Here is a 26,065-nt window from a genome sequence, read left to right on the forward strand (position 1 = left end):
CACTATACACAAGGAGCTTGATGCCACACTCTCCTCAGGCAAGCTCTTCTACATCACCACAGCTCTGGGGCAAGGGACCCAGCTGACCACAGACACAGTGAGCCTAACGAAGTCTTTGTCCTTTTAGCCACGCTACAGTAAAGAGCATTAGGCAGGAGACCGGCTGCACGAGCTCCCATTGCATGGCTCCACTGAAATGAACTGCTCACAAGTGGCAGACTCGTCAAGTCACACTGTTGCTACCTAGTGGCCAGGGTGTGGAGTTTGGAGGAAGTGGTGGGGTTGTTTTCAGGGGGTAGGTGGGGTCGTTCAAAAGTTGGATTCCATGATGATATACAATTCTATAAACATACCAGACCTCACTGAGTTGTTTACTTTACATACCAATATAGTTGGTATTTAGTACTGATTAAAATATAGGCTATTTGGAGTTCCAGGACAGTCTCCAATACAGAGAAACCCGGTCTCAACCCCCCCCCCCCCCAAATATATATGCTATTTGTGCTAAAACAACAGTCAACTGCTGGGTGGCTTATACTTTGTCTTGAGGCTGGGCAAAACAACCAAAAAGAGTCATGTCTGGAGTGTGAATTAGTCATCATATCTGGCAAATAAATGAAATCTCGGTGTCAAATTTAAAAGTAACAGCAGCAAAGCCTCTTGACTTTTGAAATCTCCTATCTTCAAACTAAAGATGGTACACACATAAATTACAGTCGGCTGCATCACATCATTTAGAAATAATACCTACCAGAAAAAGGGTGCCTCTGTGATCAATAGAATCCTGGTGATATGTGCACAAACCCTATAACTGACACAAATGGAGCTTTACACTATGACTTTCTTAAAAAGCCTGGCCAGAAGCTGGAGAGTTGGCTCAGTGATTTAGATCACTTCTTTTTCTTGCAGAGGACCAGAGTTTGAGTCCTAGTGTCCTCATGATAGCCCATTATCATGGGTAACTAGTTCCAGGTACCTGATGCCCTGATCTGATTGGTGGGCACCAGGAAATCAGTGGTATACATATATACACGTGAGGAAAACATTCATACACATAAAGTTAAAGTCTAAACAAACACAAATAAACTTGACCAGACTCAGGTAGAGGCCTATAAACCATTGACATGGGAGGCTGAGAGGAATCTCAAGCTCAATGTTAGTCTAAGCAACTTATCAAGACTCTAAACAAGCAAATAAACAAAAGACTTTTAATATTTTGTCTTAATAAAATAAAGTATTTTGAGAGCTAACAGACAGTAAAAAATTAAGTACAATAGTGACTTGCTGTGCCTCGGTCGGCAGCTAGAGTCTCGGCCTACAGAGCAGTTAGCCAGCTGTAGTCTACTTTTCGGAACTTTCTCAGCTCTTTCTCTTCAGATTTTGACAGCTGATGTATAACATCTTCCCCCAAATCCGTGTTATTTGTTTCCTGGGCTTTTTCAGTGAAATCCTTTTCTTCATCTGAACTGTCACTTTCTTCTTTGTCTTCCATATCTACATCATCAGGAATTTCTTCAGAACTTTGACAATAACAGAATAAAATGTAAACAACATTAGATACTTGCAAATAATAACTCTAAGACACCCACCCTGAAATACACATAGAAAGGCAATGCAACTGAAGACATTGTGATGAGTGTCCTTATGGAGCATGGGTCATAAAGGAGCAACTGAAGACATTGTGATGAGTGTCCTTATGGAGCATGGGTCATAAAGGAGCAAGTGAACTTATAAAACGTGTGATTCTCAGCACATCTTAAAGCACACATAACTTATCTCTCTCAGTTTGTCACAAGTATTGTATTTAATAACCTTAAGTTATTAGCTACATTTCGAAGCTAAGATGCAAATACAGTGGACGACATTTCCCAAACAGTACAGAAGACGGACCATTTGGAGCTCTTACCTTTTAGTCTCTTTAGACAGCAGCAGTGAGTTTATAAACAGGGAGCACAGGAAAGAAGCCGATGGCAGTACGTGGGCTGGGGTGTGAAGCAGCTAGAGGCACACGGAAAGACAGCCTTTGTTAAAAGATGTCCTCCACAGAGGGTTTACCCTACTTCCTAATACCCTTTATTCTAAGTGCCAAGGCAAACACAAAAGCCGTTCCTGGAGAAAAACCAAACCAAAGGAAACAGTCCTTCCAGCTTCCCACACCTGTGCAACCCTCTCCTCACCCAGGTCCAGGAGAGAATCACCCACTAAGGTACTGTGCTTATCTGGATGGAGGACGAGTCAAATGCTACTTGAGACAGATGCTTGCTGTATCCACTGCCTTCCACGGCCTTGTGTACTGATCACTCACCTCATTAATTGCAGGTATGTTCTCTGTTAAGGGGAGTTGTATCAGTTCATTCTCTGATGTTCCATTCAACCTTGCCTCCTGCTGTTGCCTGTGTTTTCCCAATATCAAAGAAAATGGGGTTGTCGGCAGACTTTCCTCTGCCAGCAGCTATATGGACGGAAGAGAAAAGGAAATTATTTCAATAAAAAGGTGGACTTCTTTGACTTAAAATCTAAGTGCCACAGAATTGTAAATGGCTCTGGTGAAAGCTTAGAAATTACTCCCAGTTAATTTCATGCACAGACAAAGCAGCAGACGTCTGGTGTCCACCTTTCTAGATGGGAAAGCTCACCTCAGATGCTGATGCAATAACCATGGTTCCTTGCTGGGACTTACATAGACCACAGTGAGCATACGCTCACAAAGGCAGAGAATGGGGAAAGGCCCCTGGTGACATGCTAGGATGAAATCTTAGTAGAGCCAAGAAAGCAATCTTCTAAGACAGCTGTGATAAGAGCAAGGTGTGTGCTGATAAATATGAGAAAACTGCCCACAAACAGTCAAAAAGTGACCTAGAGTGAAAGGCTGGAGACTAAGCAGAATTTGTTCTTTATTAAAAATAAAGCCCAGGGCAGCTGAGGGTGTGTGGGAGAAAGAGCAAGCACCTCCTGAGTCAGCCCCTTATTCTAACTCTCCAGGGTGCACCGCAGTACACGCAGGGGAAGGATGGATGGATGTACTCAGTAAGGCCTCTCTTGACTTCCCGTTTAAAACTGAAAGACGTGCCTCACTCCCCTGTCCCTCCATCTCCAACCCTGCTGCACGTCTTTGCATTTTCTAAAGCACTCCACATTTTACTGACTTATCATTTGCTGTTTAGCATCTGTATCTTCCTGGTAACTATAAATACCACATCTTTACAGACAAGGCTGTTTTGCTAACATATCCCAATTGTCTACAACAATAGTCCCTGGTATACAGATGGCAATCAACAAACATTTGTGAATAAATTTAATGAGTTTTCAGAAGAAATTAAGCAAGCTATGGATACACAATCAAAGATAAAGAATGGCACTGGGTATTTAGCAACATCAGAAGCTAAATGATCTTAGGCTACCACCTTCAAAGTGCTAAGAAAATAGTGTTTGGTTTACATTTATACACAACTAATCAATCAAGTCAGAGAGAATAAAGAATACTGCCCAAACTATAAGATCCTAAATTTGAACAAGGTCCTAGGCCACACATCCATCAATAGTTTTCACCAAAGCAAAGAAGTGACCAAAAAAGAGTAGTCCTATGGGATCTACTGTCCTAGAGGTGACCAAAGAAAGAGCAGTTCTACGGATCTACTGTCCTAGAGGTGACATGGATCCCAAGAATGAGGAACCCAGGCCTAGGATGACCAGTGTGTAGTAGACTCTGAGAGCAACTAGTCCAGACTGAAGTAAGGTATAGGTTTGTGAGAACAGTTTTTCATGATTTGAAAGAATACCCATGTGTCTGAAAATTCTGAAAGAATTAAGTTAATTTGCATAAATGCTAGAGTAGAATTAAATAAGAACAACAAAACAAAAAATAAGCAAATTTAAAAAAGGAGGCAATCATTAACTGGGGAGGAGTTGATCACAGAAAGACAGTGAGTGTGTGGACTGCCTGGCTATGGATACACTTATACGTGAAGACAATACAAACTTTCAGCTTCAAGAACTTCAATAAATTCAACAGATAGTTAAATCCATAATCCATAATCTAAACACATCCTTAGAGATATGAAGCCCAAGCAAGGAAACAAAACCTTAACCACATAATAAGTTTCTGTGATGATGGTGATATAGAAGTCCCTTCTTGTTCATGGGGTGTTGGTTGTTTTGAGAAAACAGTGCAGACAACAAAATCCAAGATCCTTAGTGGACTAGGTTGGATGTCATTTCAATATAAGCTCGGCACATCACATACACTCATCTACTCTGGCATGCTCCACCCAGCCCAGTATTGTTGATCTACAATTGGCTACTCAGTCAATTCCATTTCAAAAATTAGACATGGCAAGCCAAATGACTGACAATTTAAAAAACATGATTATCCTTCTAGTACTCTAAACTTTAAAAGGGCAATGTAATGTCAAATCAGTTTACAGGTATGCACTTTACAATTCCTTCTTACAGCCCAGCTAGCCACTTTCATCACAGCTGAATTCTAAAAGCTAACTTTCTTTAGGAAGACACCACAGCACATCCACAGCATCAAATGCCTACCTGTTTACTTGTTGGTGTGAGTTTCTCTTCTGGAGACTTCGTACTAAATGTTAATAAACACTGAAAAGAGAGGTCAATTAATGGAGTAAAATGAATATAATGAGGTACAAATTAAATAAGATGACACAAAGTCCTAAAATGTCAAATTTTCATTTTGATATACACATTTGCTTACAGAAAAGCTCTAAAAGATTTAAGTTTGTTGGAAAGGTCCTGCTAAGAGTTATAAGACTATGTTTTGAGAGGCATGTAAGACCTGGTAACAAAGTAAAAGCCACTGGCTTCTTCCATAGCAACTCAAACCATAAAATTAGGGGGAAATGCTAATAAATGCAACTTCAAGTAATGTAGTGCTTTTCTTGTGTCACAGAGTTAACACAAAGCCTCACAGAGGCGGGGTGAGGTCTAGGCCAACCACATTCATAGCACTGCTTTTGGAAAATAAACCTTCAATGAAAGAGTTCTACCTAGATACAAACTTTTTTAAATGGTGTCTATAAACTGATCACACTTTTCGAGGGAGTCAATTACCTGTGATTTCGTTAGGAAGTAAAACTGGGACCTATTCAGCCACTGGTGAGCTTCTGAGGTGAATGATCCAGGGACATCTCGAGGTACAAACACTCCCCACTGGACTTCCTCTCTGGAGACATTCTTTTGAATATACAATGGCCTTGGCTCACTAGGTTTGAATACAAACACTAAAGGAGAAAACAGAAAGATGTCAGCATTTTACCTGTGGAAGCTGGTTCTAACCTCAGGCTGCTGGAACACACTCAACCAAACCTAGCCCACCAGGTAAATGGCCCTGCTTAGCACTGTTTCAAATCTGTTGTTTCTGTTTAATCAGCATACTATGCACCAAACAGGGTAGGAAGGAATTCTATTCCAGAGACCAGGGGCATCTGTAGAAGAGTGTGACACCAGAATACTGCCCAAACATTGGTCTTAAGCATCAGAAAAGACATGCAGACATTGTCTCAGAAGCAGATGAGGTCCAGTTAGACATCCAAAGGGAGATTTTGAAGACTGGGTGTGAATTGGCCTGTGGAAAATTTAGGGATATAACAGAACATTCCTGGCACTAAGTGTGAAAGCATACATTATAGGAGTTGGGCAAGAGAGGTAGGGCAGGGCCCTAGGCAAAGAGCTGCAGATGAATTTCTGATGCAAAGTGAGAGGGCTTGAGTTTATACTAAAGACATGAAAAAGAAAACTTAGGAAGCAGGCCTCACGCTATCAGAGCACGGTTAGTACTTACGATCTGAGCCCGCTGTAGACCGAGACACTGCAGCAACATAGTCTGAGTAGGGGTCGGGTTCCAAAACGCTAACGTTCAGTTTCGCACTCCACTGCACTGTGGGAAGAGGACACCCTAAGAACAGGCTCACCAAAGCTCTAAGTCTTTACAATGGGCGTTCTTTCCTGGGACAGTCCAGCCCCTCACTCTTATATGGAAGGAATTTACTCTTTTTGTAACAACAGATACACACTGCGTCCAGCCTGTTACTCTTATGAGGGAGGAGTTTACGATTCTGTAACTACATACATACACTGACATTCCCTGGGGAGGCAGGAGAAAGCAGAGCTGCACAACCAACTTCAGGTCCTCCCACACACTGTGGCATAGAACCAAAACCCAGACTCATATTGTGGTTCAAGCTAAATATCAGAAAAGCAAAGCAACCAGCCAAAGAGTTATCATCTCTATCTCTGACTGAAAGGGCAGTCCTGTCTCCACAAATCCTCGACTGAATCCAACTGCATCTGCCTCTACCAAACCTTAGACTGCAATGAGTTCCTGTCTCCTCCCACCTTACATTCCTCTCTCCACCCAGCCACCTCCCCGGTGCTGTGATTAAAGGTGTGAGGTCTGGTTCTCTTTTAGACTGATTTGCTCTCCTGCAGGCCAGGGTGGCCTTGAACTCACAGAGATCCATCTGCTTCTGTCTCTTGAGTGCTGGGATTAAAGCGGTGAGGCACCACTGCCTGGCCTCTATGACTAGCTAGTGTGGCTAGTTTTGTACTTTGATCATCTAGCAAGTTCTTTCTGTTATATCATAAACAAAAAATCACAACACACTGTGACAAAGTTGGGCTCCCTCAGACTCATGGATGTTGCTTTTCTGCTCTTACTAAATGTGGGTGACAGAGACCACCATACACATTCATTGCAAAATAATACCATACCTTCCCTATAGGCAAATCAGTACCATGCCACCAAAGCCTCATTTTTCAGGAGTACTATGACAAAGTACTTTAAAATCTTACATTGTCTGGGGTCCTACATACAATTCAACGTCTGATGATGGAGTCCTGCACCCTGAGCACACTGGGCACAAGTGCCTTATGGCTTACAGTACATAATCTGCTACCCGCCCACTGATTGAAATCTTGGTGAAATGAAAAATTACAGTGTTGTGGTAAAGACACGGAAATAGGACCCTTTATTCCTAACCTGTTAAAGTCTAACCGCTGTTTCCCAAATGTGCTTCCCTCAGAGAAACACAGCAGCTTACTTGAACAGCTGAGCAGGTTCCAACAGCAGAGTATGCCATTGTGGGTCGTGGCGAGAAGGTACTTGGAGCATGTTAGTCTTCCGAAGCACAGGTGCCTAGGTCAGAACCACACCAGGGTGAGCTGTGGCAGCGCTAGCACATTTGCATATGATGAGCCCACCGGGTTAGTTCTGCTCAATACAGACTTGCAAGCAGGCGTGGGTTTTCCTTTTGTGTTCCGAGCTGTTCTAACAGCAGTGGAAAAGGTGCTAAGGCAATACAAAGTGTCATTTAGACACTTGTATTTCCTTAGCAAACTTGGAGGATCAACTCTCTTGTATGCAGCACCATGTAACAACCACCACACAGCACAGCACAAGTTATATAAAATATATAATGACAATTAATAAAACCTGACGTTCTTTACCCACAGGGGGAGATCTATATTCAGAATTCTAAAGAAAGATTTACAAAGTAAACTCAAAATCAGCTATATTAGATGAAATTAGTCACCTTCCAGAACCGTCCTCGCGTCTGGGTACCAGAAGGAATGAATGGTTTGAGTGTTATGTTTCTATGGGAACACATAGACTGCCATGTCAGGATCAACTGAGGCTGGCATAGCTTTAATTGCTACACAACATGCCAATTAAATTGTGTATTATACTGAACAAAGTTGGATAGTCCAATGTTAATCCCAGTTTAAGAATGTCTGCCAGTGCCGGGCGTTGGTGGCGCACGCCTTTAATCCCAGCACTTGGCAGGCAGAGGCAGGCGGATCTCTGTGAGTTCGAGGTCAGCCTGGTCTACAAGAGCTAGTTCCAGGACAGCCTCCAAAGCCACAGAGAAACCCTGTCTCGAAAAACCAAAAAAAAAAAAAAAAAAAAAAAAAGAATGTCTGCCAGCTGCCCATGTACTCACAAGTTTCAGTTTTCCAACATTTTGATTAGTTTCTTAACCTTATTCCCCAGTAAACTACAGATTACTTCTATTGTGGGAAACATACATTATTATTGACGTTTAAAGACTCACTGAAATTTCAAAGAAATATATACTTTGGTAGCAATATAAACTAATTTACCTACCTTATCTTCCCAGCTCGTTGGCAAAATGTACATTTTAGTTCCCATGTTTCTGAATCCCATATTGTGACTATTTCTTCGAAACTAACTGCTAGTAAGGAGCCATCTTCAGAGAAACAGCAGTTGGTTGCTTGATACTTGTGGTAACTACCCACAAAGTCACAGGTCCAGCCAATGGCTTTTTCTGTGGAAAAACAAGACATAACAAAAATGGCGTAAACATTAATAAATAGTATTTCAGACACGTTATTAACTGAAAAAGTTAAACAAAGAAAACAAACATAACAAAAACAGATTCCACACAACTGTGCTAGCAAAGTATTACAAAACACCTTTTTGGTATTTTCCCTTCCTGAAGACCTTGACCTCCCCCTAGTGAGAAGAGAAAGACCCAGCAGCAAGAGGCCTTTCAGCTGCACCAAACTGACACAAAGTCACTCACTTCCCCAAGGCACAGATTCTGGTGAAAGACTATGTAAAAGTTTAATATGCAAAAGACTGCTGAAATTAGCAATGGTTTACACAACTTGACAAGGCAGAAAACACCTTCTCAAAGAGGGTATTAATGATGATACAAATATATCACTTCTTAAAGCTGTAACTTCTCAACACAGTCTATATGTTAACTTACTATATATATCAGAGTCATCCACTAACGCCCACACTTTGAAGTGGCCATCTCTGCTAGCTGTGACCAGTATGGGTTTTTCATAGTTTTCTGCATTATTGAAACAGAGAGCTGTGATGTGGTCATCATGCGGCATGGTGATCTTTGTGTTAAGAGCAAACCTAGTAGAAGGAAAATCACAAATTTACTCGCAGAAAAGACTTGGTAGGCTAGTACTCTATACATCATGCAATAACACCTTTAAAATGGGCAGCTGAAGCTGGGCGTTGGTGGTGCACACCTTTAATCCCAGCACTCGGGAGGCAGAGGCAAGTGGATCTCTGTGAGTTCGAGGCTAGCCTGGTCTACAGAGTGAGTTCCAGGACAGCCTCCAAAACAATACAGAGAAACCCTGTCTCGAAAAACCAAAAAAAAAAAAAAAAAAAAAAAAAAAAAAAGGCAGCTGATGGATTGTAACCCACAATGGTAAAATTTCACACACTCTATGTCTAACATTACAGTACAAGCTCTAACACCACATGCATCTGGGGTGACTCAAATACTGATCAGTATAGACAGCGGCTAGCTCACTGGAAAAAAATGAACCTAATATAAAACAAACCATGACCAAAGGCCACTGTAGCAGACTCTGTAGGGCAATTACACAGAACTTAGAGGTCTGGTTTCTTCTAAATGGAGAGAGAGGGAGAGAGCCAGGCCTTGAAAACTCCACTATATTTACATTGTGAAAACATGGGATAAAAATAACTTACTGAAATCACCCCAGTTGTTGACACTGCTTGCTCTGTCCTAAGAGAGCACCTAGCTGTGGATCAAGTGCCTCCAGGGGCAGATGCTACAAGAGAGGACTAGGAGAATCTCTTAATTCTGGGCTGTTTTTCTCATCTGTGAAACATGGGGCATAGGCTTAGCTTACTATTCTTTACAAATGTACCAAGCCAGGCGTGGTGGTACATGCCATGAATTCCAGCACTAGGGAGACAGAGACAGGCAAATCTGAGTTTGAAGCAGCATGGTCTACATAGCAAGTTCCAGAACAGCCAGGGCTACACAGAGAGACCCTGTCTCCAAAATAAAAAGGCTGGTACACAAACACCCAGTGAACAATTCTGCAAACAAGCAGCGTGTTATTTACCTAAACATGACAAATGTTATAGTTCTACTTTGACAGGTACTAAGGCACATTTGAATCCTAATTCTGGATTTGCCTAGAATTGGGTGTTATGTTGTGGAGTTACAATTCTTTCTCATGTTTGATCTTTTCTGTGATGACATAACATGATCTACATTGCACCAATGCTTTCTCAAAACAGAGCTAAATTAAAGCTTTCTTGTTAGAAAAATACTCCAAGCCCCATTTCTATGTGTAAAAATGAAACAGAAAGGTTGGCAGTTTTAACCATGAAATAGGAACGCAAGTGAGGTGGCCACACAGTAGGCTTACCCTTGGGTTTTCTTGCTATAGGTCCACAGTTTCATTTGCAGTTCGAGCTCACTTTTGTTTTCTTGTCGTTGTTCAACTGTTGCCAGCCAAGTGCCAGAACAGCCAAAGGCAGCCTTCACTAGTTCAATCTGGATTAGACCGTCATCGTTGATGTACTCTTGCTGTATGATATCTAACTGACAAGGTGAAAGAGTCCAAAATGTTATTAATGTAAGTATCGTTAACCTACAGTCAGCTTTCTTCTAAGAAAACCTAAAGGCTAAATAAATGTTATTAATGTAAGTATCGTTAACCTACAGTCAGCTTTCTTCTAAGAAAACCTAAAGGCTAAATAAATGTTATTAATGTAAGTATCGTTAACCTACAGTCAGCTTTCTTCTAAGAAAACCTAAAGGCTAAATAAATGCTCTATCCTGTTAAGAGAGTTAAAAAAAATAAATACATAAAAGCAGGCTAGCTTTTTATTTATGACTAATCTCTTAATTCCTTAAAATGAATTGTCTTGTGTTGCTAAGAAAATAAAGTGGTTGTTTTTGGTTGAGGAGCCTTCATCTAAATAGCTATAGATCCAAAATGTCTTCAGATTTCATTTGAAGTTTAGAATGGTTTTATAGACACAGGAGATATTTGGGGGCTAGGACCCAAGTCTACATATAAAATTCTTTACGTTTTTTATATGCACTTAAATCTACAGGCAGCCGGTGGGTAATTTTACATAGTAGTTTTAGCATTGTGCTGTGACAAGTCTTCACATGAAGTCAGGCACGGGATTTTCCTCACATAGTATCAGGGAAGTACTCAGAAGTTTTAGATCTAGAAACATTTAAGAGTTTGGACTTTGGCCAAGCATGGTGGCATATACCTTTTAACCCCAGTACAAAGAAGACAAAGGCAGGTAGACCTCTGGGTTCAAGGTCAGCCTGGTCTACAGAGTGAGTACCACTACAGCCAGAGCTAAACAGAGAAGCCCTGTCTTGAACCCCCCACCCCATCCCTGAAAAAAAAAAAAACCAAACCAAAAAAAAAACCCTTTGGATTTTGAGTCTGGGGATGTTCAAAACTGTATTAAATGTATTAAGTGTCCTTTCAGAACATGTGGGGGTACTAACTGTTTTTATGTTTAAAGGATATGGGAGAGAAGGAAGGAAGGAAGGAGGGAGGGAGGGAGGGAAGGGAGGAAGGAAGGAAAAGTTAGTTACTACAGCAGTAATGTAAGAAGAGCACTGCAGGGCACAAGGAAAAGGTGGGCCGCATGTGTCAGGACTGAAGTGTTCTTGTGTAATCTACACTAACTTTGAACTCTGGCATGCGAATGACAGTTTTACCACCCAGCAGACCCCATCAACACAGGCTCATTCCCTTTCACTGTGACTCAAAGCACATGTGTGGGCAGCAACAACTGCACTAGAGACTAGAGTAATCACAGACACTATCAGCTAGGTTCAAACACAAAGCATAGGATCAACATCTGCAGTTTCCACACAACCCCAGCAGCACTGTACAGACCTTTCACTCATTTTAAAACTTGGCTTATGGATCAAAATCTTACATTATATAACTGCTTATCACCCTGGAGAGAATAAAATTGCAGGTGACCAGGCTTTCCATTCAAAACCAAAGCCTTGGTTCTTGGGTCGACCATCAGGCCAGTAGATATACTCCTATCTGCAAGAGAAGTGACAGACGTCAACCGCACTGTGGCAGCAGCCACACACCAGGTACAATCCCACATCCCCTAGAGGCTGCAGTACCTTTGACTAGGCCTTGAATGACAGCAGATGCGCTGAGATTTCGGTGAATAACTGTTATCTCTGTTAAAGCAGAGAGAAAAATAATTAAACATAAACAGATCAGAATATCAAGGTGATGAGGACCTTTGGAATATACCAGAACACAAGAAAATCCAGTAAGTTCAACTAAGTCAGTGTTACTAGAAAATCAGGGCTATATTCTGCGAGCTAACTGAGCAATTAGGGATGGGGATAGAAGTTTCTGTAGAAGTCATTAGCCCTTTCTTTCAAACTATGTGTGCTCATGTATGGGTGTGGGGAAGAATGCGCATGTGAGTGCAAGAGCTTGGGGAATCTAGACAAGGCAGTGGGTATCCCAAAACTGGAGTTGCAGGCCTGATGTGGGTGCTGGGAACTGAGTAGGGTCTGCCTAAGATTAGGGTTTCTATTACCCGCTTTCACAGCTAGTGCTCATGGACAAACGGATAGTTCACAAACTGACCTAGGTGAGAAGGAACGGGAAAAGAGTGAGTGCCCTTCCTCCTACCACACGCCACAGCACTCATGTAGAGCTACGTCAAGGGAAGCTCACTGGCATGCTCAGAAAAGGCCACGACTTATCAAAGTAGGAAGGCCCACTTCAAACCTGCCTTCCACTTTAAAGAGTCTGAAAATACAATCTCCATAGCAACAAGAAAACGTATTTAGCCTTATGTTTTCATAAAAAGGATCTGAGACTGATGGGTCTGAAGGCGTGTGAGGCTGAGGGGTGGAGAAAAGTAGAACTCTTTTACCTATTACCTCCTCACAATGAGCAGCTCAGACTTACTGTTATCAGAGTGTGAAGTACAGAACAAGTCTCCCGCAGGTGACACAGAGATGTGCTCAATAGTAGATCCCAAGCGAGGGAGAAACTCCTTGTTCTTCTCTGATCCTTCTCGCCACTCTACAAGCACACATTCGCGCCCGCCACTCAGCAGACTGGTGCCTTTGCAGCCAAAGAAACCACATGTGCAGAGTTTGGAGGAAAAAAGAAAACAAAAACAAACATAATCAGCATTTAAGTGATCTCTTTGGAAACTTACAAAAGTGTCTTTCTTGTCTTCCTATCATTTTAGCTGGCTTTATTGATTATCTTTCAGTCTTATTTTAATTGACATAGCTGTGCAGATATACACAGTACAACATAATGCTTGCATCCATATATAGTGTAATACTCAAATCATGTAATTTGAGCATCTGGCACCTTGAGTATTTATCTATTCCTTGTGATGAAACAATCAAAATCTTCTTCTATAGTCACAATAGTAATAGCTACAGCCACCCTATTGTGGAACAGAGGAAACAGCAAAGATGACCTACAGATAAAATGTTTGTCAATCATACATCTGATAAGGGATTAATAGTTATAAGATGTAAAGAACTCAAATAACTCAGAAGTGTAAACAGTACAATTGAAGAATGGACAAAAAATATAAATAAATAAAAACACTTTAATATAGACATTTCCCAGAAGATACACAGATGATCAACAGATGTATGAAAAAAAATCCTCTGCACTCTGTATCAGTAACTATCAGAAATACAAATACACACTCTAAATGAGGCAGAGCCTCACTCTGTCAGAGTGTGGAGATAAAGGGATCCTTACACTTATGCTAGCTAGTCACCACCTCAAATTCGCACTTCCTTCATCCGTGAAAGAGCAACTAACAACTTCACTATTCCAAAGACCGAGGATGGAAAACACTGGCAGCTATTGGCATCTGATAAACAGCAGCAGTTATTGACTACAACTTTACAATAAGACTGTATCAAAACCTGGCGTACACTCTACATATGTTCTCCATGTGAGTAGAACCGAGCACAGTGTATATTCTGGAACCTAAACCACATTTCTATTGTGGTGAGCAAAGCCCAACAAAGGTCATAGAAAGTGTCTGCAATTTGACTCACATAACCTATTTTTGTTTGTGACAGGATCTCACTACAAAGCTTAGGCAGGCCTTGAACTCATGGTAGTCCTCCTGCCTCAGGCCCCTAAAAATGGGATTACAGTTGTATACCACACCTGGTATAATTTTAAATCTTAAACTATAAATGCTGTGAATTCCAACATTTGATTCAGGTACTTCTAAATTTCCTTTTAATTATCAAAGTGGCACTTACCTGTCACTGTAAAAGCCAAATCCATAACCATATCATGGTGCCAATGCAAACACGTATATGTGTATTTCTTATCATCATGAAAATTCCTCCTATTGGAGAAAACAAAACACTTTAACATTTTTTTCCTCACATAATAAATCCTGATTACCCTCCCTGAACTCCTCCCAGCTCCTCTCCACCTCCCCTCTCATCCAGACCCACTTCCTTTTCTGTCTCTGATTGGAAAACAAACAGGCTTCTGAGACAGTAATAAAGTACAGTAAAACAAAAACACATCAGAATTGGACAAAACAAACAAAAGGAAAAAAGTCTAAGAGAAGGCACAAGAAACAGAGACCCACTGCCATGCTCAGGAATTGCATACAAACACTGAACTGGAAACCATCCTACACAGGTAAAGGACACTATGTCTGCCTCCTCTTGCACAGGCTTCCCTGAGCTATGAGAGAAGTTATTTGATGGAGTCATTCATTTAGGGCTGAGGAAAGAGAACTCTTACCTTGCCCTTGGGTGAACATAGGAAACAACAGCATGCTAAATCCAACAAATAGCAGTCTCAAGTGTTCTGGCATCAGGGTTAGGGACCACCCACTAGGTCCTCAGGAATGTCACACTGTCTTATTTTAGTTAAAACAGGACATAAAATGGCTCCAGGTGACAGAATGCCTCCCTGTCTGCACAAGCTTGAGGCTAGGACCCCTGCATCACAGCATGAAGGGAGCATGACAAGAAACGGGGCAGCAGCACAGAGGCGCTTCTGCAGCACTGACACTGGCGCCACCTTCCTTTGGACCTAGGGACAGTGCCGCTCTGCAGGATGAGTGTGAAGCAGCATGTAAGTGACCCAGGTCTTCCCAAGCTCACTGACCAAAGGCGGATTTTGCCATCCATGTGGCCAGATGCGATGCAGTCTTCCTTGGGGTGGCATGCTACACAGGTAAACTTGTTCTTAGCATTCTTCTTATTTTTGGTTGATGGTAAAGTAAAACTAGGAAAAAGAAAAACAACCTCCCCTTGGTTATGAATCAAGCATTCTGTTTGGTAAGCATTTACCAATATACAGCATAAACTTCATGTGACTCACATCTTATCACAAGAACTGGTCAGTGGAAGCTACTAAGGTAAGTCCTTTTAGCACCTTTTTCTGGCCTGGGGACAGCTGATTCAATCTTTCTCTCTGAAGCGGAATTTCAGCATTAAATGTATGGCCATGCTTATTAAGCTCTAAGTGAAGTGTGTCCTAAAGGGACAATACAGAGTGATAAAATCATTCGCTCTGTCTAGGTTGGTTCCTAATCCACTTCTGAAGAAGTGAGGATCTTTCTACAAACCATGCTAACTTAAGGGTAGCTGGGAAGATGACCCTGGCTAAGACAGACTGACCACACAACACTCAGCTCAGCACCAGCCTCTCTAGACACGGCATCTTACTCATCCTTACAACTCAATTAAATACGGTCTCTACTTAAACTTATTAACTTGAATTACATGGTGGCTGAAATGCACTAAACATTGTAAGGCTATACTGGTCTGGGGGGTATAAAAAACTAGCTTAGTGAACCATTACTACTCAGGCCTGTGCTTTAGTTCCACCCCTGAGTTTCCACTCTAACTTCCCTTTAGGATGTATTATGAAAACAAGATGTTAGCCAAATACACCCTTTCCTCCCCACCTACTTTTGGTAAAGGTATCTTATCGCAGCAATAGAAAGAACACTGCAACAAAACCTTAATCTACTGCCTATTTCAGCCCTACAGCCAATGAGAATCATCAGGCCAAGCCTTGTCAATTTAAGTCCAATTTTTACACCAAATCCACACTTGGTGCACTGTATATAGGGTTTGAGATGGAGGGGACTCCTAGCTAAGATCATCCTCTACCACTGTGGGTCAAAAGGTTTGTCACTCTATATGATGGTCCCACTTCTTGAAACAAGACCCAGGTTTGGACCCAGTGCTCTGGTAAATACAACAAAGTTAATAAAAGGGAAGTCTTACTTGCATGTTTTCTTCTTTTTGAGAAAGTAAACAGATAAGTAAAAGTCCCGCACTGCAGCAATATACTCCCCCTGGTGATTTAAGCAAAAGGTAACATTAAAAAGAAATCTCTTTATCTGCAACTTTACTCTCTAGCTTTAAGTGTAGTGTTTTACATTTTTTCCCATTAGGCATACATATGATACCATGCCCTGTCTGACTCTGTCTACATTAACTGCTACCACAATCAAGATTTAGAAACAGTTCCTTCAACACAAAAAATGTCCCTTCCCTGTTTGGTCATTCCTCAATGTCCCAACTCTCACCAGCAACTGTCATTTTAACATCACAGCTTATTTTATTGCAACTGTACCTCAACACTAACCTTCTGAAATTTGCCTTAGGTATACTGTGAATTTCTTTTCACTGTTGAGTAGCATTCAGCTGAATAAGTACACCAGGATTCTGTTGTTAGCTGGCTGACTCTGGGTTGTTAAGTTTATGTAATGGCCATACAGGGTTACGTGGAACAGTTGGCAGTCCTACACATGCTACTCTGTGGTTATGTTTTGTCTCTGTACAGAAGTGGGCTAGGGCCAGGGGATTTAACTTTGCTCCTTATCGTGACACCAGTAGTAATCTTAGTAGAGGTGAAGAGGATTCTAACCATGGTTTTACCAAAACTGATGGTCAGCAAGACTCAATACTCAATGATAAAGCCTTCTCTCCCTTGAGGAATTAACCCTGTCCAGAAGAATGACAAAATAATTCTACAAACCCCAAGGCTAATGAAATAGGTCTTTAGCAGCATTTTATTTAAAAAAAATATTAACAGGCAGCTAAACAATGGTGCAAATACCATAAAGTACCTGTCAAAAACATGTTAGCATTCATGCATGTTGCAATATTAAGTTGAAAAGAGAAAATTATTCTCATCCTACTTCCTTTGGGAACTGTCATCTTCTATGTGTTCAAAACAGTCCTTAAATATTATCACTCGTGAGACTGAACATTTTCTTTCCTCATTATTTTTTTCTGCAATGTCTGAATTTCCTATAGTGGGTACATTAATTATAGATACAGAGTCCATATTTTTTAAAGACACATGGCCTAAAATGGAACAACTTCTTTTTTTAAATGGAACAAATCAGTGATTTTTATATGAAACAGGCAAAGAAGAGCACAAATACCACACATTGTTATTTTGGGGAAAAGTATAAAAGAGCAAAGGGCAGAATATATAACACACGGAAGGTTATAAACTAATACACACAACATAATCCAGGAATACTTGTCAAAAGAATATCATAGATTTTTAGTTACTAACAAAAGTACAATATAGCACTGAATCATCAGTGTTGAGGGGAAAACTTAGGGAACAGATTTTAAAAATAAGCAGAAGCTAACAGAACCAATGTACCTCATTTCCAAAGGCAATGCACTTGGGTGAGCGATTTACATAATCCAAAACAAAGGACAGTTCCCTAGCTTCCACGTCCTGGCTGGATGACTTAGGCAGCTTCACTGAAACCAGCTGAAATATGTCTAGCCAGAGGAAGTAATTTGTTAGACAGTTTCTCTACAGCAAGTACATTTAATCATACAAAACTGCTAATCTATACTCTCAAATGCTACGACTGTAACTTAACTGTAGGTCATCTTGAACAAAACGTACCTTCATTTAAAAAAAAATATTTGTCGCCGGGCGGTGGTGGCGCACGCCTTTAATCCCAGCACTCGGGAGGCAGAGGCAGGCGGATCTCTGTGAGTTCGAGGCCAGGCTGGACCGACAGCCTCGAAAACAATACAGAGAAACCCTGTCTCGAAAAACCAAAAATAAATAAATAAATAAATAAATAAATAAAATTTGTCTATTCGTATTTTACGTCTGAGTTCTGCCTGCTTATACATAAGTGCACTTTGTGCACAGCCTGGTGCCTACAGGGGTCCTGGGGGTGGAGTAACGGGTGGTGGTGAGCTGCCATGTGGGCGAAGGGAACCAAATCTGAGTCTTCCGCAAGGGCAGCAAGTGCTCTTAACTGCTAACCCATCTCCCTAGTCCCTGAACTCTTCATTTCATGAAGTCTAATACTCAACTCCTCAACACTCCTGGCTGTATCAGGAGTTTTACACAGGTGTACTTTTGTTTCAAAGTACTACACTGAGGTTTAAAATGGGTCTGAGCTGGTACTACTTGGCTTTAATCCCAACACTCTAGAGTCAGAGGTAGAGGTAGGAGGATCTCTGTGAGTTTGGGGTCAGTCTGGTCTATACAGTGAGTTCCAGGACAGCTAGAACTATAAAGATTTTGTCTCAAAAAACAACAACAAAAAACTCCAATAAATAAATAAAAATAAAATGGGAGTGGTGGCACACGCCTTTAATCCCAGGACTTGGGAGGCAGAGGCAGGCAGTCTCTATGCATTCAAGGCCAGCCTGGTCTAGAGAGCGAGTTCTAGGACATGCTCCAGAGCTACACAGAGAAAGTCTGTCTTGAAAAACTAAACTAAAATAAGATAAAATGGGACTGGTGAGAAGCCACCTGAGAACTTCCTGAAATGTTGGCTGGGGAGGTGGCTCAGTGGTGCTTGCCACGAACATATGAAGACCTGAGTTAGATCCTCAACCAATTACAAAAGCCAGCACAGTGGTGGGTGCCCAGGAGGAGTCCTGGGAGCTAGCCTAGCTGAGTCAGCAAGCTGCAGGTACAGAGATTAAGTGGAGACATAGGAAGATACCATGGAGTAGCCCTCCATGTGCACACCTGTGTACATGAGTATGTATGTAGGCAGCTATGGCCCATTAGAACGTTCACAGATAAGCTTAAAATAGGCACACAAACCAAAAAGTTACTGATATTAAACCATAAGCAATTTTAAGTATACATAATTGTACCATTTAGTAAAAATGAAAACAATTTTCATACTAAGGACATGTGTATGTTTGTATATTTTTACATAAAGAATTAAATATCGGGGAATTCAGCTGACTATCTAGTAACTATATCAAAACTGCTTTGAACTTTTAATTCTGATACAACTGTATCTTATAGAGTGAGTGGCACTCTTGAATTCCAGCATCAGAAATTTTCTTTGGGTAACTTCTTGTTGGTATCTATTATATCAAGTTCTACCATGGAGAATAATTCTCCATGATTACTTACAATGTTGTAGACATTCCTAAAATGCTGATACATGATAGTTTCACTAATATTAAACAGTAACAGCTCAGGCACACATTCCTGGTTCTTAATATCAATTTCTACTTATTTTATTTGATATGACTCAAGACCAACAAATAAAAGGACAGTGATACTTACTAAGAAATGGCATTAAAATTCAGCAGAAAGAGAAATTCTAACTTGGCTCTAACACCTAGATCTGAGTCCATTATTAATTGATAAATACGTGTATATATATGCAGTAATCATTATCCACTGAAGACCTCAGAACAAAACCTCCCCCAATATAAAGATGACAGAAATGTAAATGTCGACTCAAAACTGCTAGCTTGAGATTAAAATTACTGTTGAGAAACATAATTTTGAGAAACTGTAAGATGCATCTGATGTCCACAAAAACAAACTAAGTGCTGTACCTGGTTCTTCTTTACTTATTGTAAGGAAGACAGAATCTTCGGCTCGGGCAGGAATAAAGATGGCATGGAGTTTAGGTCCAACTCTGAACGTCTGAAAGAGATGACAGATCCCACTGTGCACTGCCCAGTTCCTCCAGAACACTGTGCTCGAGGCAGAGCTGAAGGCTTTCTCACTGCTGTTTTCCTAACACAAGAGTGCCTGTCCGTAGAGGCCATGCACACTATTTGTTGAATAATCTTCTATACACCGTCCTGACTTTTCAATGATCACATAGTGTCTCACTGACTAAACCTATCTTAATTTTAAGTAACATCAAGGTTACATAGATTTTTCCACCACAATTTAAGAACTACGTACATTATAGGATATTTCAATGAGAAATTCTTACAGAAAAAAAAGTACTATACTTTTCGTTTTCTTCTCATTGACAAACATACAAATGTCTCTCTAGATTGTGCTCATTACTGAACTTCTTTTTACAATGTGTATTTTGGGAAGGAGGGAAATCACTCTGCTATCTGTTTAAATTCACACTTTTAAAATTAATGGGATGAACCATGTCATCATGGTAACTGGTATTTCTTTTGCTGTTATGTACAACTACTAACTTGAACCTGCCTCCCCTACCCTTTCCTGAGAATGCTGGACAGAACCTGGGACCTCACAGACTCTCCATCACTGAGCTACATCCTCAGGGTCCATGCTCATTTATTTCCCATCCTGGTGGTATTGAAAATATTTTCTCTCAAATGTGGTACATCTACACAATGGAGTACTATTCAACAGAAAAAAATAATGGAAATCATGAGATTCGCAGGCAAATGGATGACACTAGAAGAAACCATCCTGAGTGAGGTAACCCAGTCACAAAAAGAGAAACATGGCATGTACTCTCTCATATATGGATTTTAGACATAGATCTGGGGAGTGACAGCCTACAATCCTATGGCCAGAGAGTCTGGGAAACAGAAACTTCATTTAGTGGCTGATCGAAGAAGAGGCAGACTCCCTTGGTTAAGTACTGAGCTGAACTCAAGAAAGCCAGTAACAGAGAGGGAGGACTGATGATCAAAGGGATTAAGACTGGGCTGGTTTAACCCCCAGAAACAGCTGACCAGACAAAGGTTAACTCTTGAATCCCAGGCATCAGCCTGGGAATCCAGCATGGGACTGATCAAGACCCCCTGAATCTGGGTGTCAGTGAGGAGGCCTAGGTAATCTATTGAGCCTTGGGCAGCAGATCAGTACCCATCCCAAGTATACACACGGACTTTGGACTCCCATAGAACAATGTGAGGTGTACTCTCAACCTGAACTCTTGGGGAAGGGTCTAGGCCCTGCCCTATATGAAATGACAGACTATGGACACCCCCATGGAGGGCCTCACCCTCCCTGGGGGAATGAGGGGATAACGGGGGGGGGGGAGTTGGGGGAGGGCACAGGAGGAGGGGAGGGAATGGGAGAGGGACCTGGAACTGACTTGTGAAGCAACCTCGTTTCTTATCTAAATTTAAACTGGAAAATAAAACATATATAAAAAAAAAAAGATTTTCTCTCAGTGATTTTATTAGTCTTCTTTTTATGATAGAATCTTCAAATTTTCAGTCAAGGATGTACCTTATAAAATAATGTAATTTCTTAACTTGTTCAGGAAGTCCTTTCAAGATTAAGCCCCATAGAAGAAAACTAAAGAGCAATATACACACCTTTATCAAAATGCCATCAAGGTAGTCCCACAGTTTAATTGTGCCATCAAAGGAACAAGAGAAGAGCTACAAGGGTAAAACATCACAGAACAGATTAAACAGTACCCCAAAAATGACACACGAATAACTAAAGGCCTAAAGGACTGCTTGGTTTGTTGTTCATTAACTCATCGTTAGCCTCTAAGGGGTGGTAGAATTTATAAAATTTGAATATCCCCATTTAAAATCCAAGTATAAAGTTTCATGAGCCCCAACATGATACTCAAAAAGTGTCAGTTTCAGCTTTAGGACTTGGGGCTGTTCAACCAGCAAAGTAAAATATTCCCTGAATCCCAAAGCTCCAGAATCCAAGACACTTCCACCCTAAGTGTCTGAGATAAAGGACACCAGTCAGTGGTCTCTACAAAATAATCTAATTACAGCAGCTAGCAACTTCAAGTCTTAGGTAGAGATGAAGGGGAGGGAATCAAGTTTCTGTTCTGACGGGGGATATGGCATGGGATGAGTAAGGAAGGTGTGCTCAAGAATTCGTTCTGCTTTCTCTAACGCCCAATACTTTCCTATTAGTGTCATGGCAGTCATCTTACCTAAGTATTAAAATACGTTCCTCAAATGGCAGCATACACATTTCTTTCCTTTTTAACCCAACCCATTAAAGACCATTACTTTCAGAAACAGTAGGAATTCTACAGCCACAGTGCTGCCACGTTCTAGGACTCATCTTTGTGGCACGTTACCACAGACGGCTTGACAGTGTTAGACTAGTTCGTGAACCCTTGGTGAGCACAGATCTTAATAACATGGGATTGTTAAGTAAGCTTAACTTTACTAGGTTACACAGGTTTTGTACTGTTAGGTGAAGATAGCTTGTTTATAAGATTTATACGTAATTTTAATTTGAAAGAAAGTGCCAATTTGATGATTTTTCTGAACTGGGTCATGAATTCAGAGATTAAAAATAAAAAGTATTTGAGTAAGACAGTATTATGTATTCAGGTAAAATAATTATGCTTGGTTAAAAAAATAAATGCCAGTTATTTTATCTAAGAATCATAAATACGGATTAGTAAAACAGTTACAAATACAAGCACTGTCAAAACAATGGAGAACTCTCAAGTTTACATCAGTTAGTTTTGTCCCACGACCTCATTCCCAACAGATTATTTCCCTGGTTATAATCGGTAAAGCACCCCCACCAAATTTAACTGAAACCTTCCTGTCAATAAAAAAACCAATGCTAGCATGTCCCATTCCAGACTAGCACCTGCAGATGGTTGTTGGGGTTGAGGAGAATTCCTGACACCACGTCTTCATGCCCGTGCAGAACGTGTACACACTCTTCTGTGGCACTGCTATAAACCTTAACAAAGTCTCCTGAGACACAGAAGATATACCTGGAAGAGAGAGAAATCTAAGTCTCACATATTACAAAGACAGTCTTTTGTGGCCTATGTTGTTAAAACCTATGGGATAGCAAACAACTGGACTGCTCTGTGCTGAATGGCACAGACACTGATGTCCAGTTACTCTTCAGTGGTTCACAGGCAGCATGTGTACTGTGCTCCAAAATGCTCCATAGTTGACTGGAGATATCAGCTCACAGATGCTGAGTGAACAGTGCTCTCAATGGTGAGGTCCATGTCACTCCTGTATTCCATCAGCTTCTTTTCCAACAGCTGAAATGGTGATTTTGTTTATACCTCTTTGGAGTTGTAGCTTCCTCCCACAAAGCAGATGCTCTTTCATAACCCAAAGTGATGACATTCATAATAGAACTTGTCATAAGAAAAGTTCACAAAAGATACTTGCCACACATGGTAGAAGGCTCAAGCCAGTGAGGCTATTCTCTGTGCTCCCAAAGCGCCTGTGCATGAACATCCTAAGAGGAGAGGTTGCTATTGCCCTGCTTTATCAAATCGATGACACTGTGTTGCTTACCAGTTCTCATCTTTAAAGACAGAACGCAGATCATAATGGACTGTATGTCTATAAACTACTGGCTAACAGGTGGCTGTGCACGATCAGCTCAGGAAAGGGAACCACCCCAAAGCACCTGCAGTGCTCCATCTTCTTCAGTATCTTGGTTCAGAGGCAAATGATTGTAGCCCGCACCACTCTTAAGGTGCTCTTAGTCTCCATGAGTGGTTGATACAACCAGGCTTCATAGTCACACCAAGTTAATTCTGCAAAACTTGACCTTATCCCTCCCCAAATAAAGATACAACAAAACCAAGTTTTTTTTTTTCACTAAACAGCAAAGAATAACCAGATAATCTCTCTCCCAACCTCATTCTCCACTAGTTCTCATCACATATAACAATCTCTTCAATACAAACACATGTCTATGCTGGGCCTGGTGATACAAGCCTGTAATTCCATCTACTTGGGAAGCTGAGACAGGAGCATCATAAGTATAAAGGTGCTGGACTACACAGCGAATTCAAAACCAACCAGGGAAACTTAGTGAAATCCTGTTTCAAAAGAAAAAAAAAAAAAACAAAACCAAAAGAAAAAATAAGTGGGTGTACACATGCAGGTGTGTGTGGGGTGCTGGGAGGCAGAGCTAAGTAATGGCGCTAGTAGCATCTGCAAGGTCCTAGCGCCAAGCTGCACAAACAAAGCAAACCAACCCACTGCCTTTTTGGATCCTGCCGAAGGGAGGCCTTTCATTCATCTCCTCAATAAACAACCTTCTTGGCCTAGCCTAGTGTGGTGGTTTTAATGAGAACTGAATGGTCCCCATAGATTCAGATGTTTGAATACTTGGTTCCCAGTTGGAAGAATTGTTCCTAAAGGATTAGGAGGCATGGCCTTGCTGGGGAAGTGTGTCACGGGGGGAGGGGGGGGGCGCAGGCTTGAAGATTTCAAAAGCCCATGCCATCCTTAGCTGATTCCCTCTGATGGGGATGTCTCAGGTACTGCTCCAGCACCAAGCCTGCCTGCTTCCATCATGCTCTCTACCATGATGGTCACAGGTTCTAACCCTCTGCAACTGTGAGCTTCAAATTAAACATTTTGTTTTCCAAGTTGCTTTGGTCATGGTGGTTGTGTTTTCTTGTTGTTGTTTTTTTATTTATATTTATTTATTTTGGTTTTTCGAGACAGGGTTTCTCTGTATTGCTTTGGAGGTTGTCCCGGAACTTGCTCTGTAGACCAGGCTGGCCTCGAACTCACAGAGATCCGCCTCTGCCTCCCGAGTGCTGGGATTAAAGGCGTGAGCCACCAATGCCTGGTGGCCATGGTGTTTTGTAATGGCAACAGAAAAGTATATAATACACCTAGAGCCCTCTGCATCATCTCCATTTTTCTCAATACTGAGTAATGTAGCCTTAAAAGCGCCTTGGGTTTGAAAGAGCTGCTACTGTTTTTTCTTCTCCATACAGTGAGTTTGTCTTGCCTTTTTGTCAGATCAGCTAGTTATACATAAAACAGTTGACAAATACAAAACAATAACAGCAACAACAACAAAAAAAACCAACTATCAGACTTGGCAAATTAAATGGACCACATACCTCATTCCAATAACTAAGCTGAGGTGCAGTTAAATGAGGGTGAAATTGGATATAAGGATGAGTCTGGAGGGACAGAACTGTGACAACTCTGAGCCCGTCCCCCCTTCCCCCCCCCCCCGCCCTTTATCTCATAAAACAATGTCAACAAAACTCCCTTTACTTGTAAGGACTATCTTGTAAAGACCCTTGACTTGGGTGTGTGGAAGTTACTTTCATCATTCATACAATGAACAACCAACTACCATCTTACACTCACGGGCATGGTATCGAGGGAGAGTATGCCCTCCATAAATACAATCTTTACCCTTCTAATAGAGAAAATTTTTTTCAACTAAGTATCTCTATTCAGAGTACTTTGAATGAGTAAATAAACAAATAAATGATTACTTAGTAATTTAAAAATATTTAGTAGTTACTAGCGGGCATCTCTTCTACATGATACAATGTAGCAGCAGCAGCAGCAAGGATGCCAGCTGACTTGCAGTGTGCCATCGAGGCCAAGCGCTGTAGACGGATTACCTCCTAGAGACCTCACATCGGCTTTTACTATGTAAAGTTCCAGGAATAATGGTAATAACGGAGTACGAACTCTCGCCTGGGCCGAACAGCACACAGCCTGGACCCTTTTCCAGCCGCGCAGGAGACCTGGTCTAGCTTGGCCGCGCGACCTGTCCCTGCACCTGCGACCTCCCCGGTACGAGTCGGGGGAGCCCAGGCTCACCCACGCAGCAAGCAAGGCCAGGCTGTCCCGGGAGCTCCGGGTCTGGGCACGCGGAGTCCAGGCTCGCACTCGGCCGCGCCTGACAACAGCTCCCTCCCCGGCCGGAGCCCGCCGGCGCCCCGTCAGCCCGCTGCATACTTCGAATCCGCAGAGAACACGGCCCTCCTGAAGTTCAGCCGGCTACCGCCGCATCGAACCACGCGGACGCTCTCCTCTACCATCTTCGCGCAGACGCACCGAGCGCCGGCTCCACCACCCACTTCCTTTCCGGGCCGCCTCGACTGGGCGTGTTTCTCCGCCTCGGTCCGCCCGGGCTCCTCTAGCTCCGAGACTCGATGGTCAGGTCAGCGCCTGCGCCGCCATCTTTAGTGTGGGCGCTGTCAATTTAAGAAAGAGTGAAGCCGAACAGCCATGCACAAAAGTAAACTGTTCCCGATACCGCCGCAGCTATTTAATAC

At 41.7% G+C, this 26,065-nt stretch overlaps 1 protein-coding gene across 1 annotated transcript; it reads right to left on the reverse strand.

Moving 5' to 3' along the window:
• Positions 1-1,194: 1,194 nt before the first annotated feature.
• Wdr75 (WD repeat domain 75) lies at positions 1,195-25,899 on the reverse strand. Its single transcript, XM_005084482.4, has 21 exons — positions 25,746-25,899; positions 22,639-22,768; positions 21,375-21,440; positions 19,668-19,758; positions 17,491-17,615; positions 16,092-16,162; positions 14,962-15,081; positions 14,094-14,182; positions 12,754-12,912; positions 11,946-12,005; positions 11,744-11,859; positions 10,195-10,370; positions 8,754-8,911; positions 8,126-8,306; positions 7,062-7,156; positions 5,804-5,899; positions 5,074-5,243; positions 4,543-4,602; positions 2,306-2,452; positions 1,907-1,998; positions 1,195-1,520 (listed from the first exon to the last, which is right to left on the reverse strand). The coding sequence occupies exons 1-21, from the start codon at positions 25,826-25,828 to the stop codon at positions 1,316-1,318; spliced, it is 2,490 nt and encodes an 829-aa protein (XP_005084539.1). The 5' UTR covers positions 25,829-25,899; the 3' UTR covers positions 1,195-1,315.
• Between the last annotated feature and the right edge of the window lie 166 nt (positions 25,900-26,065).

This window comes from Mesocricetus auratus, unplaced genomic scaffold, assembly GCF_017639785.1.
Source record: "Mesocricetus auratus isolate SY011 unplaced genomic scaffold, BCM_Maur_2.0 Super-Scaffold_100010, whole genome shotgun sequence".
NCBI classification, from domain to species: Eukaryota; Metazoa; Chordata; class Mammalia; order Rodentia; family Cricetidae; genus Mesocricetus; species Mesocricetus auratus.